The sequence below is a fragment of the Narcine bancroftii genome, chromosome 6 (genome assembly GCF_036971445.1).
Source record: "Narcine bancroftii isolate sNarBan1 chromosome 6, sNarBan1.hap1, whole genome shotgun sequence".
In the NCBI taxonomy this organism is placed as follows: domain Eukaryota; kingdom Metazoa; phylum Chordata; class Chondrichthyes; order Torpediniformes; family Narcinidae; genus Narcine; species Narcine bancroftii.
This window is the reverse complement of record NC_091474.1, coordinates 28,992,073-29,009,944: the sequence shown is the minus strand read 5'-3', so window position 1 is coordinate 29,009,944 and position 17,872 is coordinate 28,992,073. Positions and strand designations below refer to the sequence as shown.

General features: G+C 44.2%; 1 protein-coding gene across 6 annotated transcripts in view; it reads right to left on the bottom strand.

Moving 5' to 3' along the window:
- LOC138735888 (DENN domain-containing protein 3-like) overlaps positions 1–17,872 on the bottom strand; it is a 92,155-nt gene that overhangs the window by 27,974 nt on the left and 46,309 nt on the right. For all 6 annotated transcript variants that reach the window (XM_069884483.1, XM_069884482.1, XM_069884485.1 and 3 more), the window contains 3 exons: positions 17,595–17,707; positions 15,376–15,531; positions 1,734–1,830 (listed from right to left, as the gene is read on the bottom strand). In XM_069884483.1, the coding sequence (XP_069740584.1) occupies positions 1,734–1,830; positions 15,376–15,531; positions 17,595–17,707 (366 nt within the window). The remainder of the gene's footprint in view (positions 1–1,733; positions 1,831–15,375; positions 15,532–17,594; positions 17,708–17,872) is intronic.

Sequence of the window (17,872 nt, the reverse complement as noted above, 5' to 3'; positions counted from 1 at the left end):
CAGACTGATAAATATGTCACTGAAAATTCATTTTTTGCTTTCACACTTGGAAATCCTCTCTGCTGATCTTGGTGCAGTCAGTGATGAACACGGTGAAAGGTTTCACCAGGACATTGCGACCATGGAAAAGAGGTATCAGGGAAAATGGAATCTATCAATGCTGGCCAACTATTGTTGGACACCAACATGAGAGGCAGCAGATGCTGAGTACAAACGAAAATCAGCGGCAAAACACTTTTAGGTCAGTTAAACTAACGCAATGTGTTAGCGTCATTGTGCGATTACACAAGCTAAAAGTTAATCTTTCTCCAACTTCTTACATGATTCAGAAAATCTGAAATTATTTTTGTGTTCAGCTTGACTATCAAAATCCCCAATTTTTTTTCAGGAAGCAAACCTTTTGAAAAAATTAGTTGTCCAGTGTAATCATTCTCAGGGACCTGGGACTCAGTCCATCTGCAGCTGGACCCTTGACTCCCTCAATGGCAGACCTCTGTCAGTCTGGATTGGGAACATCAATGCAGGGACACATCAAGGCTGTGTGTTAGACTCCTGCTCTGCACCCTGTACACCCATGACATTAACTCCAAAATCTACAAATTGGTTGATGTTGGCCAGGTCACGGGAAATGATGAGTCATAATCCAGGATGGAGATGGAGAACCTGGTCAGGTGGTGCCAGAACAATCTTGCTCTCAACGTCACCAAGGACCTTATTGTGGACTTTAGGAAGGGGAGGCTGAGGAGAACACATGATGATGATGGGACGGAGATGAAGAAGGTTAGTCCCTTCAAGTCCCAGGGAGCCAGCACAATGAAGCAAATGTGAAGAAGGCACACCAATGCCTCTACTTCCCAAGGAGATTTGGCATGTTGTTGAATACTCTATCAAACCTACAGGTGCACTAGCTGGTGGTGGCAGAGCCTGGTGTGGGAACTCAACTGCTCAGGAACACAATATTTATTTAGACATACAGCACAGAAATAGGCCCTTTTGGCCCATGCCCCCCAATTGCTCCCAATTGACCTACAACCTGGGAGGAAACCAGAGCCCCCGGGGAAAACCCAAACAAACATGGGGGAGAGTATAAACTCGAACCCCTGTCCCAATTGCTGGCGCTGTAGTGGCATTGCCTCAACCACTATGCTAACTGTGAAGGCTTCACAAAAACACAACCAGGTCCGTTACAGGCTCCGAGCTCCAATCCACTGCAGACATTTATGTAAGGCACTGCCTCAAGAAGGAAGTTAACATCATAAAGGAGGCCCAGCACCCTGGTCACAACCTCTTCTCACTGTTCCCTTCAGGCAGAAGGTACAGAAGCCTGAAGACCAGCACCTCTAGGCTTAAGGATAGTTTTAATCCATCAGCTATCACGTTCTTGAATCTCCCCCTACTACCCTAATCATAACTATTCCAGAAAACCAAAATCACTGAAACATCCCTGCTTTTTTCCTTGCACTAACTGAAACTGTAATTAATTACTTATCTATCTTTTTATGCTAATTATGTTCTTTTCTAGTCTTAGCATATAGAGGTGCTGTAATACAGGGCAGCTTTTGTTCCTGTGTGACTGCAGCAAGTCAGAATGTCCGTGTATCTGTACACTGCACTTCCAAATTCCACTCCCAGTCCCATGGGCTCTGGACGATTCCCCAGGACACCAGAGATAGTGGTAGCTCCAAATGGAGTCCCCCGCCTCTCAGAGATGACAGAGAATCGCCGTTACTCACACTGACATAGAAGGGTTGAGCGGCCGGCTGGCGCGAGTCCAGGAACTCCTTCTTGATGAACACACGATGTTTGAGATTCAGGTGCTTGGAGACATCCCTAGGAGCAGAGCAGACAATCATGTGAGTGAAACATGAAAGTCTACAGACCCTGTGATTGTAGTAACAACACCAAATGCTGGAGGAACTCAGGGGTCTCGCAGCGTACAAAGGAAGATATAAAACTGAAGTTTCAGCCCTTCCAGGGCTCAGGCCCGAAACGCCGGTTATATATCTTTACCCCCTATGGACCCTGCGATATCTGCTGAGTTCCTCCAGCATTTCTGCATTTTAAGACAATCAAGTAAACCTTGGTCAGGACTGGGTGCTAGACAAAGTCAGCGCTGGCCTCAGCTGGGAAGTGTGTAGAGTGGGTGGGGTCAATGGCCTACGTGTTTAGCCTCTCATTTAAATCTAGGCACACTGCTCAGTGTCCCCATGCAATGGGCAGGAGAATCCTGTGGCTGGGTAGAACTCACATTTCTGGATGTAATTCTCATTACTCTTCGTGTTTTCTTGAAGGTTACACAGAAACATAATAACTTTTCCAATGAATCTAGTTAGTTTAAGGCAGTGGTTCTCAACCTTTTTTAAAAATCTACCTTAAGTAATTCCTATGGCATAGGATTCCATGGATGCTCTAAGGCAGGGGTGTCAAACTCAAATTCACGGAGGGCCAAAATTAAAAACTTGGACTAAGTCGAGGGCCGAATAAATATTTATTGAAAATTTTCAACAACATCTGCATGTTTTCTCTTCTTTCAACATATGTAATGTTAAACTTTTTCTTATTAAAATAAATGTTTAATAATAGTTTTGGATAAACTCTTTCCAGAAGCATTAACAAATGAGAAATAAAATATTCAATAAATTATATTTCTCTATAGAGGATTTGTCAAATGTTGCTAGTGTGCTGTCAAATAGTAAAATCTGAGGGCTATTGAGAATGTGGGAGAATAACATGATTCCTGAAAAATCAAATGGGTGACAGATTGTGGGCATGAACTCTAGCAGGGTTATTTGCCATGCCCTTTTTCCATTGGTACAGATATCCTTTGATTTACACACTTTTCAAGTTTTATGCCTAATGAGCTTGTATCCAGGTGCAGGACCATTTTTAACCAGGAATATATTTATCACTGTGACATGAAACTATTGGAAGATCGTTTTATCCTGAGATTAAAGTTCATAATACTTACTCAGGCCTGTGTGCGGGAGGGCGGGGTTTGTGGGCGATCGCGTTGGACAACGACAGTGCGGGGGCATTGGCTCTCGTTGCAGGGCAGCATCTCGGCAGATCAGCGGCCCCGTCACCGTGAGTCGTGGGTCGGCCTGCGGCAGGGAGGGGGAGTGGGCAACGGTCCTGGTGAGGTCAGGCCCCCCCTGAGTTTTTGCCGGACCCCCCTTGACCTGCTGAGTTTCTCCCGGACCCCCCTTGACCTGCTGAGTTTCTGCCAGACCCCACTTGACCTGCTGAGTTTCTCCCGGACCCCTCTTGACCTGCTGAGTTTCTCCCGGACCTCCCTTGACCTGCTGAGTTTCTCCCGGACCCCCCTTGACCTGCTGAGTTTCTCCCGGACCCCCTCCCCTTGACCTGCTGAGTTTCTCCCGGACCCCCTTTGACCTGCTGAGTTTCTCCCTTCTGGTGTTTTTACGAGAACCACAGACTTTTGCTCATACATTGATGAGGGGGATCAAGGGCCAAACATTGTCAGGTACCTCTCTGCTGGATAAAGGATACGGTTTAACCCGCTGAGTTTCTCCAGTGTTGGGTTTTCACGAGGTAGAGTCAAAGGGCCGAAGGGCCTGTTTCTGATCTGAAATGTTCTACGGACCCTGCTCTTCTTTCCGTGCCGGTGTCCCAGGACCTTTCCAGGGCAGTCTCCGCGCTCAGGACCGCGCTGGGATCCCAGTCAGCGGTGGAGGAGCAGGTGAGCGCGGCTAATCCCGATCCAGCCCACGCCACTCCCGAGATTGGTGGGGGGTTCCACCCTACCTGCCCAACCAGCCTCGCTCTCCACGTGTACTCCGGGCACCCGCCGCTGGTCCGGTGGGAAAGCGCAGGGCGGCCGGCGGCCGTCGCCCCCATCGCCCGGCGGGGAGCCCCAATCTTCCCTCCGGCGTCCCGACTCCATCTGCAGCTCCAAGAATCGCTGTGCCACTGGGGTTCCGGGCGCTGGGAAGCGGCCTTGGCTTCCTCCAAGAAACGCTGTGCCACTGGGGTTCCGGGCGCTGGGAAGCGGCCTTGGCTTCCTCCAAGAAATGCTGTGCCACTGGGGTTCCAGGCGCTGGGAAGCGGCCTTGGCTTCACCTGACACCGGCTAGGCAGCGCTGCGGTGGGGGGGTGGGCGGGGGGACACGACAACGTGTTTATAAAACCACCCACCACTACTTTTCAATGACCAGGATTTTTCTCTCTCTCTCTCACCCTGGGACACAGCGGTTACTGTGCATGCGCTATACTGGCGCGGTGGCCAGCGGGCCACCTCTAATACATTTTTGATATGATCTTGCGGGCCAAATATAATTATATCGCGGGCCAAATTTGGCCCGCGGGCCAGAGTTTGACATGTGTGCTCTAAGGGATTAGTTAAGGTGGTATGTGAGTGGAAAAAAAAAGGTCGAGAACCACTGGTTTAAGGGGAGCGGAGATCAGATCTGAGCCACTGGGATTCCCAAATAACTGGACAGCACATCATCAGCGTTTAAGAATATGAGAAACAGGAACAGGATTGGCCCGTCGAGCCTGTTCCACCATTCAATGAGATTATGGCTGATCTGATGATGGGCTTGTCTCCGCTTACCTGCCTTTTCCCCTTATTTTCTCTATTATGTAAAAATCCTATTGAGTCTTGTCTTAAATATATTTACTGAGGTCGCCTCCACTGCTTCAACAGGTAGTGAATTCCACAGATTCACCATCCTCTGGGAAAACCAGTTCCCCCTCATCTCTGTCCTAAATTTACTACCCTGAATCTTGAGGCTTATGTCCCTTCGTTCTGCTCTCCCCCACCAATGGAAACAACTTACCTACCTCTGTCTTATCCATGCCTTCCATAATTTCATACGTCCCTCTCATATTTCTGAATTCCAGCGAGTACATTTCCGGACAACTCAATCTTTCCTCGTCAGCTAACCCCCTCATCTCTGGAATCAATCTGGTGAGCCTCCACTGCACCGCCTCCAAAGCCAGGACATCCTTCTTCAAGTAAGGAGGCCAGAACTGCCCGCAGTCCTCCAGATGCAGCCTCACCAGTACCTTGTACAGTTGCAGCATAACCTGAACGCTTTTCTTTTACAAAAAGAGTCAATACTTCTGGAATTTCCAGAACTCCATGACCACAGCTAGATGGACACTTGGCGTCATTGGTAGAAGACTGGAGGCGGGTTAAAGGACACACACTCTGCTGGAGGAACTCAGCAGGTTGAGCAGCATCAGTGGGAGGAAACAAATGGTTGATGTTTCGGGTGGGGACTGTCATCAAGACTCCTACTGATGCCAATTTCTCCCAGCAGGTTGGTTTTTACTCCAGATTCCAGTGTCTGCAGTCTCATCTCCCCCCAAGGTCAAATCTTTCAGTTCTCACTCAGCTGTGCTGGCTTGTTTAACTAATTTGAATGACAGTCACATCCCCACACATTCCGTTCACACCAGTAGAACTGGCTGTGAAAGGCATCAGCGCCTTCCAGACCATTAAACAGCACCGGAAATTCAGGAGGCAACAACATGGTTCAGCTGAAGGAAGTCGGTGGGTCAAACAGCAGCCTTTTTTAAAAATTTTTTATTTTTCACGCTATAGATCACATTATTCAAGATATACACATTTCTCCTTTCAAATATATACAGTATCGTTTTCTCCCCCCCTCCCTCCTCCCCTCCCCCCCCACCTCCCCCTCCATCCATTCAAAACTCTGAGTCCAAGATACATCAAACCCATCAAACAATGTTGTCACTCAACATTAACGAACAAAAACTTCCACTGAGTCAATTCTTTCCATTCGCTTTTCCTTTTGTCATTTTAGGTAGGTTTTCTCTATTATATTCCATATATGGCTCCCATATTTGTTCAAATAATGTTATTCTTTTCTTTGGCTTGGCTTCACGGACGAAGATTTATGGAGGGGGTAAAAAGACCACGTCAGCTGCAGGCTCGTTTGTGGCTGACAAGTCCGATGCGGGACAGGCAGACACGATTGCAGCGGTTGCAAGGGAAAATTGGTTGGTTGGGGTTGGGTGTTGGGTTTTTCCTCCTTTGCCTTTTGTCAGTGAGGTGGGCTCTGCGGTCTTCTTCAAAGGAGGTTGCTGCCCGCCAAACTGTGAGGCGCCAAGATGCACGGTTTGAGGCGTTATCAGCCCACTGGCGGTGGTCAATGTGGCAGGCACCAAGAGATTTCTTTAGGCAGTCCTTGTACCTTTTCTTTGGTGCACCTCTGTCACGGTGGCCAGTGGAGAGCTCGCCATATAACACGATCTTGGGAAGGCGATGGTCCTCCATTCTGGAGACGTGACCCATCCAGCGCAGCTGGATCTTCAGCAGTGTGGACTCGATGCTGTCGACCTCTGCCATCTCGAGTACTTCGACGTTAGGGGTGTAAGCGCTCCAATGGATGTTGAGGATGGAGCGGAGACAACGCTGGTGGAAGCGTTCTAGGAGCCGTAGGTTGTGCCGGTAGAGGACCCATGATTCGGAGCCGAACAGGAGTGTGGGTATGACAACGGCTCTGTGTACGCTTATCTTTGTGAGGTTTTTCAGTTGGTTGTTTTTCCAGACTCTTTTGTGTAGTCTTCCAAAGGCGCTATTTGCCTTGGCGAGTCTGTTGTCTATCTCATTGTCGATCCTTGCATCTGATGAAATGGTGCAGCCGAGATAGGTAAACTGGTTGACCGTTTTGAGTTTTGTGTGCCCAATGGAGATGTGGGGGGGCTGGTAGTCATGGTGGGGAGCTGGCTGATGGAGGACCTCAGTTTTCTTCAGGCTGACTTCCAGGCCAAACATTTTGGCAGTTTCCGCAAAGCAGGACGTCAAGCGCTGAAGAGCTGGCTCTGAATGGGCAACTAAAGCGGCATCATCTGCAAAGAGTAGTTCACGGACAAGTTTCTCTTGTGTCTTGGTGTGAGCTTGCAGGCGCCTCAGATTGAATAGACTGCCATCCGTGCGGTATCGGATGTAAACAGCGTCTTCATTGTTGGGGTCTTTCATGGCTTGGTTCAGCATCATGCTGAAGAAGATTGAAAAGAGGGTTGGTGCGAGAACACAGCCTTGCTTCACGCCATTGTTAATGGAGAAGGGTTCAGAGAGCTCATTGCTGTATCTGATCCGACCTTGTTGGTTTTCGTGCAGTTGGATAACCATGTTGAGGAAGTTTGGGGGATATCCGATGCGCTCTAGTATTTGCCAAAGCCCTTTCCTGCTCACGGTGTCGAAGGCTTTGGTGAGGTCAACAAAGGTGATGTAGAGTCCTTTGTTTTGTTCTCTGCACTTTTCTTGGAGCTGTCTGAGGGCAAAGACCATGTCAGTGGTTCCTCTGTTAGCGCGAAAGCCGCACTGTGATTCTGGGAGAATATTCTCGGCGACACTAGGTATTATTCTATTTAGTAGAATCCTAGCGAAGATTTTGCCTGCAATGGAGAGCAACGTGATTCCCCTGTAGTTTGAGCAGTCTGATTTCTCGCCTTTGTTTTTGTACAGGGTGATGATGGTGGCATCACGAAGATCCTGAGGCAGTTTACCTTGGTCCCAACAAAGCTTGAAAAACTCATGCAGTTTGGCATGCAGAGTTTTGCCGCCAGCCTTCCAGACTTCTGGGGGGATTCCATCCATACCTGCTGCTTTGCCACTTTTCAGTTGTTCGATTGCCTTATATGTCTCATCCAGGGTGGGAACCTCATCCAGCTCTAGCCTTAGGGGCTGTTGAGGGAGCTGGAGCAGGGCGGAATCTTGGACTGAGCGGTTGGCACTGAAAAGAGATTGGAAGTGTTCTGACCATCGGTTGAGGATGGAGATCTTATCGCTGAGGAGGACTTTGCCGTCTGAGCTGCGCAGCGGGCTTTGGACTTGGGGTGAGGGGCCGTACACAGCCTTTAGAGCCTCGTAGAAACCCCTGAAGTCGCCAATGTCCGCGCTGAGCTGTGTTCGTTTGGCGAGGCTAGTCCACCACTCATTTTGGATCTCCCGGAGTTTGCGCTGAAGATGGCTGCATGCGCGACGGAAGGCTTGTTTCTTCTCTGGACAGGACGGCTTTGTAAGGTGAGCCTGGTGGGCAGCTCGCTTCTTTGCCAGCAGCTCCTGGATTTCCTGGCTGTTTTCGTCAAACCAGTCCTTGTTTTTCCTGGAGGAGAAGCCCAGTACCTCTTCAGTGGATTGCAGTATTGTAGTCTTCAACTGATCCCAGAGGGTTTCAGGGGACGGGTCCGTGAGGCGGGTTGCAACGTCGAGCTTTGCTTTGAGGTTTGCCTGGAAGTTTCCTGGAAGCTTCATTGCCTCCAAACTCGAAAACCTTCCGACAGGCCTCTCGGACCGAATCATGTCCATGCGACTCCCCCTTCAAAACAAGCGTCGCATCACCCTCATCAGTGTCTATGCTCCAACCCTCCAGGCGGAACCAGCAGAAAAGAACAAGTTCTACACCGACCTGCGCAACCTCATCCAACGTACCCCTACAGCCGACAAGGTTGTCATCCTGGGCGACTTCAACGCTCGTGTCGGCAAAGACTCAGAAACCTGGCCAGGAATCCTGGGCAAGCATGGCGTCGGCAAGTGCAACGACAATGGGCGCCTCCTGTTGGAGCTCTGCGCAGAACAGCGACTTGTCATTACAAACACCCTTTTTCAGCAGAGGGACAGCCTTAAGACCACCTGGATGCATCCCCGATCCAAACACTGGCACCTCCTGGACTACATCCTGGTGCGAGAAAGTGACAAACAAGATGTGCTCCACACCAGGGTCATGCCTAGCGCGGAATGCCACACTGACCACCGGCTGGTTCGTTGCAAGCTCAACCTTCACTTCAAGCCAAAGCCCAGGAACAATAAAGCCCCCAGAAAGAGGTTCAATGTTGGAAACCTGCAGTCAGACGAAGCGAGAGGAAACTTCCAAATAATGTTATATTATTTCTTAAACTATATGTTATTTTTTCTAATGGAATACATTTATTCATTTCTATATACCATTGCTGTATTTTCAAATTATCTTCTAATTTCCAGTTTGACATAATACATTTTTTTGCTACAACTAGGGCTATCTTAACAAATCTTTTTTGTACACCCTCCAAATCAAGTCCAAATTCTTTATTTTTTATGTTACTTAGGAGGAAGATCTCTGGGTTTTTTGGTATATTGCTTTCTGTAATTTTATTTAATATCTGGTTTAGATCTTCCCAAAATTTTTTCACCTTTTCACAAATCCAGATTACATGAATTGTTGTTCCTATTTCTTTTTTACAACGAAAACATCTGTCAGATATTGTTGGATCCCATTTATTTAACTTTTGACGAGTGATATATAACCTATGTATCCAATTATATTGTATCATACGTAATCTCGTATTTATTGTATTTCTCATAGTTCCTAAACATAACCTCTCCCATGTTTCCTTTTTTATCTTTATGTTTAGATCTTGTTCCCACTTTTGTTTAGTTTTATCATTTATTTCCTCATTCTCCTTTTCTTGTAATTTGATATACATGTTTGTTATAAATTTTTAAATTATCATTGTGTCTGTAATCAGATATTCAAAATTGCTTCCTTCTGGTAACTTCAGACCACTTCCCAATTTATCCTTTAAATAGGATTTCAATTGGTAATATGCCAGCACTGTATCTTGAGTTATATTATATTTATCCTTCATTTGTTCAAAGGATAATAATTTATTCCCCGAAAAACAATTTTCTATTCTTTTAATCCGCTTTTTCTCCCATTCTCTAAAAGACAGGTTATCTACCGTAATAGGGATTAGCTGATTTTGCGTCAGTATTATTTTTGATAATTGGTAGTTTGTTTTATTTCTTTCTACATGAATCTTCTTCCAAATATTAAGCAAATGGTGCAATACTGGAGAATTCCTATGTTTTACCAATTTTTCATCCCATTTATATAATATATGTTCAGGTATCTTCTCCCCTATTTTGTCTAGCTCTAATCTAGTCCAATCTGGCTTTTCTTTTGATGGGTAAAAATCTGATAGATATCTTAATTGTACGGCTCTATAATAATTTTTAAAATTTGGCAGTTGTAAGCCTCCTTGTCCATACCATTCTGTTAATTTATCTAGTGCTATCCTCGGTTTCCCCCCTTTCCATAAAAATTTCCTTATTATTTTCTTTAACTCCTTAAAGAATTTTTTTGTCAAGTGTATTGGCAGTGCCTGAAATAGGTATTGTATCCTTGGAAAAATGTTCATTTTAATACAGTTTATCCTTCCTATTAGTGTTAATGGTAAGTCTTTCCAATGCTCTAAATCTTCCTGTATTTTTTTCATTAGTGGATAATAATTAAGTTTATATAGATGGCTGAGGTTTTTATTTATTTGTATACCTAGGTATCGTATTGTTTGCATTTGCCATCTAAACGGTGATTCTTTCTTGAATTTTGAGAAATCCGCATTATTCATTGGCATTGCTTCACTTTTATTTGCATTAATCTTGTATCCCGACACTTCTCCATACTCCTTCAATTTCTTATGTAATTCTTTTATTGATGTTTCTGGTTCCGTTAGGTATACTATAACATCATCTGCAAATAAACTGATTTTGTATTCCTTTCCTTTTATTTTTATCCCTTTTATTTTATTTTCTGTTCTTATCAGTTCTGCAAGTGGTTCGATGGCTAACGCGAACAATAAGGGCGATAGTGGGCATCCCTGTCTTGTTGATCTGCTTAAGTTAAAATGTTTTGATATATATCCATTTACTGTCACTCTTGCCAATGGCCCCTTATATAATGCTTTTATCCAATTAATATATTTCTCTGGTAAACTAAATTTTTGTAGTACCTTGAATAAATAATTCCATTCTACTCTGTCGAAGGCCTTCTCTGCGTCTAAAGCAACTGCTACTGTTGGAGTTTTATTTCCTTCTACTGCATGAATTAAGTTAATAAACTTACAAATATTATCTGTTGTTCGTCTTTTTTTTATGAATCCAGTTTGGTCTAGACTTACTATTTTTGGTACATAATCAGCTAATCTGTTTGCTAATAATTTAGCTATTATCTTTTAATCTATGTTAAGTAGAGATATTGGTCGATATGATGCTGGTGCAAGTGGATCTTTCCCTGCCTTTGGTATTACTGTAATTATTGCTGTTTTGCACGAATCTGATAAGCTTTGTGTTTTATCAATATGGTTGATTACTTCCAGGAGGGGAGGAATTAATAAATCTTTAAATGTTTTATAGAATTCTATTGGGAGACCATCCACTCCTGGTGTTTTATTATTCGGCAGATTTTTTATTGTCTCTTGTATTTCTACTATTTCAAATGGTTCTATTAATTTATTTTGTTCCTCTGTTTGTAATTTCGGTAGTTCAATTTTAGTTAAGAATTCATCTATTTTGCCTTCTTTCCCTTCGTTTTCAGTTTGGTATAATTGTTCGTAGAATTCTCTGAAATTTTCATTAATTTCCGTTGGATTATATGTGATCTGTTTGACTTTTTTCCTTGATGCCAATACCATTCTTTTAGTTTGTTCTGTCTTAAGCTGCCACGCTAGAATTTTGTGCGTTTTTTCTCCTAGTTCGTAATATTTCTGCTTTGTCTTCATTATATTTTTCTCCACCTTATATGTTTGAAATGTTTCATATTTTATTTTTTATCTACCAATTCCCTTCTTTTAGTAGTGTCTTCCTTCCTTGCTAATTCTTTCTCTATATCTGCTATTTCCTTTTCCAACTGTTCTGTTTCCTGATTGTAGTCCTTCTTCATCTTAGTTACGTAACTTATTATTTGCCCTCTGATGAACGCTTTCATTGCGTCCCATAATATAAACTTATCCTTCACTGATTCCGTATTTATTTCAAAATACATTTTAATTTGTCTTTCTATGAATTCTCTAAAATTCTGTCTTTTAAGTAGCATGGGGTTTAATCTCCATCTATACATTTTTGGAGGGATATCCTCTAACTCTATTGTCAATATCAAGGGTGAATGGTCCGATAATATTCTAGCTTTATATTCTGTTTTCCTAACTTTATCTTGTATACAAGCTGATAACAGGAATAAATCTATTCTTGAATATGTTTTATGTCTATCCGAATAATATGAATATTCCTTTTCCTTTGGGTGTTGTTTCCTCCATATATCCAAAAATTGCATTTCTTGCATCGATTTAATTATAAATTTGGTTACTTTATTCTTTCTGTTAATTTTTTTCCCGGTTTTATCTATGTTTGAATCCAAATTGAGATTGAAATCCCCTCCTATTAATATATTCCCTTGCGTATCTGCTATCTTCAGAAAAATATCCTGCATAAATTTTTGATCTTCTTCATTAGGTGAATATATATTAAGTAAATTCCAAAACTCCGAATATATCTGACATTTTATCATTACATATTTTCCTGCTGGATCTATTATTTCCTCTTCTATTTTAATTGGTACATTTTTACTGATTAATATAGCCACTCCTCTAGCTTTTGAGTTATATTACGCTGCCGTTACATGTCCTATCCAATCTCTCTTTAATTTCTTGTGCTCCACTTCAGTTAAGTGTGTTTCTTGCACAAATGCAATATCAATTTTTTATTTTTTCAGTAAATTTAGCAGTTTCTTCCTTTTGATTTGATTATGTATTCCATTAATATTTAAAGTCATATAGTTTAATGTAGCCATTTTATACTTTGTTTATCTTTCCCTTCCGTTTCCTCATCATCACCTTTCCTTCTCATCCATTTCTGCTTTCTTTCTTTGAACAGTTTATAAGACAACATTTTTAACACATCAAACATTCCCCTTATTCTCCTACCTAATATTTCTTTAACCCCATTGTCCCCTCCCCTTCCTGAGTTGCCCATTATCCCTTGTCAGGCAACCACATCTCCCCTCTCCATTTGGATTTGCGAATTCACTCGCAAGCGTCAACTGATTTTGCAGTGACCATAATTTCTCTCTACCCAGCCCCCCCAGAAAAGATTTCAATTTTTATATACAACAAAGGTCACTCTCTAAATTCCCTCTTTACTCCTCTCTTCCCCTTTTTTTCCCTCATTAATTCTTCTCTATACACTATATATTTTCTTTTAAATGCACATACACTTATGTAATATATGTATTATATATCTATATAGTCCTATACACACATCTTTTTAGTTCGCAGTCTTTTGTATTCTCGTTACACGTCTTCATCTCTCAGTCTATTTTGTAATTGTTCTGCAAATTTTCGTGCTTCCTCTGGATCCGAGAATAGTCTGTTTTGTTGTCCTGGAATAAATATTTTCAATACCGCTGGATGCTTTAGTATAAATTTATACCCTTTCTTCCATAAAATCGCCTTTGCTGTATTGAACTCCTTTCTCTTCTTCAGGAGTTCAAAACTTATATCTGGATAAATAAAATTTTTTTGCCCTTTGTACTCCAGTGGCTTGTTGTCCTCTCTTACTTTCTCCATTGTTTTCTCCAGTACCTTTTCTCTTGTAGTATATCTTAGGAATTTTACTAAAATGGATCTTGGCTTTTGTTGTGGTTGTGGCTTAAAGGCTAATGCTCTATGTGCCCTTTCTATTTCCATTTCTTGCTGTAGTTCTGGACATCCTAAGATCCTGGGGATCCAATCTTTTATAAACTCTCTCATATTCTTGCCTTCTTCATCTTCCTTAAGGCCCACTATCTTTATATTATTTCTTCTGTTATAATTTTCCATTATATCTATTTTCTGAGCTAACAGTTCTTGTATCGCTTTAACTTTTTTATTAGATTCTTCTAATTTCTTTTTTAAGTCCTCTACCTCCATTTCTACAGCTGCTTCTCGTTCTTCCACCTTGTCCATTCTTTTTCCTATTTCTGATATGGTCATATCTATTTTATTCACTTTCTCTTCTGTACTGTTTATTCTTCTTCTTAAATCACTAAATTCTTGTGCTTGCCATTCTTTAAATGAATCCATGTATTCTTTAATAAGAGAAAATATATCCATTGTCTTGCCTTTCCCTTCTTCTTCCATTTCACTGTACTCTTCCTCTTCCTCTTCTTCTTCCTCGTTGTCTTCTGTGTTCTCCTCTTGCTGCTGCTGTTCTGTAGCTGTCATTGCTGGCTGTGGAGATCGACTCCCCAGCTGGTCGCCCCTCCCGTCGGTGTGTTTTTTTGCATGCGCATCGCGCATGCGCGAGGAGTCGCGCATGCGCAGTTGTGCACTTTTACTCAGCTCAGCGAGCCATTTTTGTAGTGCACTTTCTACCGACCTGAGGGAGCGGGCTTCTCTCTCCACCGCGGGCCTCTTCGGACAGGTAAGGCCTTCTCCTTCCGTTGTCTTCTCTTCCTCTCTTCTTACCGTTGGTTTCGACTTTTCTTTTTTCGTCGCCATCTTCTTTCTACCTTTATATTCACTTTACTTTAATTTTTATTTTTGTGCCTTTGTGCTTTCCTTTATTTTTTTCAACTTTTCTGGAGAGGGCTGGAGTTCACCGTCCGGCCACTACTCCATCACGTGACTTCCTCCGAACAGCATCCTTGAAGGACAAAGAATGGTCAATGTTTCAGCCCAGAATCTTCCATTGTGTCCTCCGGATGCTGTTCGAGTGCAGGATGGTTTCTGCACTTTCCTGTGTCTCTATCCTGGGAAATTTATGCCCCTTTGTGAGGTGATGGATTTGGGAAGGACAGGTCAGTTACATAAGAGTGTGGATGAACAGAGGGACCTTGGGGTCCAAATCCATGTCTCCCTCAAGGTCGCTGCACAAATTGATTGGATAGTTAAGAAGGCCTATGGGATGCTGGGCTTCATTAATGGGGGCATTGAGTTCAGGAGCAGAGAGGTCATGTTGCAACTCTACAAATCTCTGGTAAGACCACAGAGTATTGTGTTAATTTCTGGTCACCTCATTATAGGAAGGATGTGGAAGCTATGGATAAGGTGCAGAGGAAATTTACCAGGATATTGCCTGGATTGGAAAATAAATCTTGAGGCAAGGTGAGCAGAGATGGGACTTTTCTCTTTGGAGCGAAGAAGGACAAGAGGAGATTTAATAGTGGTTGACAAGATTCTGCAAGGCATAGATAAGGCCTTTTTCCGGGGCAGGAATAGCAAACACCAGAGGACATATGTACAGAGTGAAGGGAGGAAGGTTTCGGGGAGACATCAGGAGTAAGTTTTTTTTTTACAGAGTTGTGGATGCCTGGAATGCCTTGCCAGGGATGGTGGTGGGGGTTGGAACAACAGGGCCATTTAAGAAACTCTTAGACAGGCATATGGATGAAAGAAAAATAGAGCGTAACGGGGTAGGGAGCATTTAGTATTTTCTTTAAGGAATATATGGGTCGGCACAACGTTGAGGGCTGAGGGGCCTGTACTGTGCTGGGGTGTTCTATGCTCTATGTCCCACACTCTCCTGGGTTAAGATGGCACCCAAGCAGGACCCTGCCACAAACCTCAACTCCGCCAGGGCTGGAAACCAACCTCAGCAAGTTCCCGATGAGCTGCAGGAAGATGTGGTGGATCTGCTGGTTAAGCTGGTGCCTGTGAAGCTGCTCCCTCTCCCGGGCAGATGCCAGGCTCGTGCACGACGACCGATGGGCCAGCGCCAGTTCAGAGTTCATCTGGAGCTGCTGGACACTGCAATGCAACAAGGAGCAAAGATCAGTGAGCAGTACAGAGGCCAACGAACAAGGACAGGGGCAGCCACAGAGGATACAATATTCACAGACTGCTTAAAGTAGCAAGCACACTCAATGTAGAAACATGGGAATGCTGGCAGAACTCAGTAGGTCTCGCAGTGTCCACAAGAGGTAAGTGTTTAAGCAACATTTCAAGGCTGAGCCCTTCCTCAAAGTGAGTGAGAAGATGAACCTTGAAGAAGGGCTCAGGCCTGAAATGTCAGAAATATATCTTTACCTCCTTTGGACTCTAAGACCAGCTGAGTTCTTCCAGCATTTACTGTGTTTGTACTACAATCACAGCGTTTTCAGACTTTCGTGTTTTAGTACTATGGTTTGAAAGCTCTTTTGGATTCCAGATGCGCTACAAGTTGAGGGAGAGTCACCTGGATCTGGCCTTTCAGCCCTCTCAGTCTATTCCAGCCCACTGCCGATCCACAGGGATCGTACCCTCAGTGCATGTTACCCATTTCAGTCCTTCCTCTCCACAGCTGGAAAAAGCCCAGATGGTGTAATATCCAGCTGTGACACCAGATTTCAGATTTGTTGTCAGAGTACATATGTGACATCAAACACAACCAAAATACTTTTTCCTGCGGGTGAGGCAGAATTACCACTTAATGGTAGTGCAAAAAAAGAGGAACCAGATGGACTTCCCTCTGATCATGAGCATCCAGTGGCCTGGACTGGCCAGAGCCAGTCCCTCCTTCCATCTCCACTGACAGCTCACGTCACCCTGGATAGCTCCTACTGCGGCTTCTCAACACAAAATCGGACAGGTCCTTCAGCTCGTCAAGGCTGTGCCAATCATGAAGGTAACTGAATGAATCCCATCAGCCTGCACTGGTCCATACCCCTCCATGCACTGCCTCTTCACATCTGTCTAAATGCCTTAAACACTAGTCTCTGCTTTCACCACCATCCCTGTTCCAGGCACCCACCACTCTATGTGTAAAAAAAACACTTCACATATTACTCAGTGACTCTGGGGGGGGGGGAATTATTTCTCTGACTGTAAGGGGGACTGTGCAACTTCTACTGATGGCGAATCTTTGACTTCCGGTAGACTAAAGGAAATTTTGTGTAATAGCACATTTTCAGCTTTCATGACAGTAAAATAATCTTGAATTTTGAATTTCCCCCTTGTACCTTAAGATATTCGACATCTTCATCGTGGGAAAAGACTGACTGTCCACCCGATCAATGCCGCTCAGAGCTGCATGCACCTCTTTCACGTCTCACCTGGATTGCCCCCAGGTCCCACTGCATAAACTCAATGTCCCTGCTAACTGCTGGGGTTCATAGTTCAGACTGTCTCCAACTATGGAAAGCAGCTGGTTGGATGAGCAAGTCTCCACTCTGCTCCGTCACAAACTGTCCTACAAGTCCCACTCACATCAGGCACACCCACCTGTTTTGCTACTGGCACAGCAGGTAGTGCCACTGCCTCAGAGAAATCCGGGTTCGATCCCAACCTCGGGTGCTGTCTGTGTAGAGTTTTCACATTCTCCCCCGGATGCTCTGGTTACACCTTGCACATCAGCATGTCAGTGGGTTAATTGGCGGGTATGTGCAGTTAGGGGGCAGAGTTGGGGGGACTTTGATGGGAATATGGGTATAATAAAATGGGCTTAGGATTGGTGTAAATGGATCAGTATGTATTTGATGGGCAGAAAGATCTGCTTCTGGTAAAAGTTCCATTATTGTCACATATTTAGAATGTAACGCATTAAATTCTTTAACTTTTGTCTACCATAAGGCAGACAGAGTCACCAGTTTGTCCAGTGCCCCTCACAGAAACCTAAAGCATCTGGTGTTCCTCGGAGGTCTCCCCTCCAAACACTGACCAGTTCTGAACTTGGTTATCTTCCGATATCAGACAATCTCAGGCGTATTCAGGCTATTAGGTGCTGTGTTCTGTGCTGACTGACTTTCTGTAATGAATTCTGCAGTGATTGGAAACAATGCACCAACATCTGGTCAGGAGACTCCAGCCCCGAGCTGTTCCAATGGAGCTCTTACCTGGTGAGGAACTCCACCACAGCAGCACTCGGCAGAGGGGGCGTCTCCATCTCCTTGAATTGGGTGGTCATCACCCTGCCATGGTCAATGTCCACCAGAACCAGCTCATCCACCTGTTGTGGACATGAGAAGGGCAGCAGTCAGGGCTGATCGGCTTCAGGAGTCCACTACCCAGGGACACGCAGACTGGGGTGGAGCCAGAACCCCAGGGTTGGCTGTAGGGAGGGGAGGGGGAGGGGGAAGAAGGGAAAGGGGAGAAAGGAGACAAAAGAAGGGGA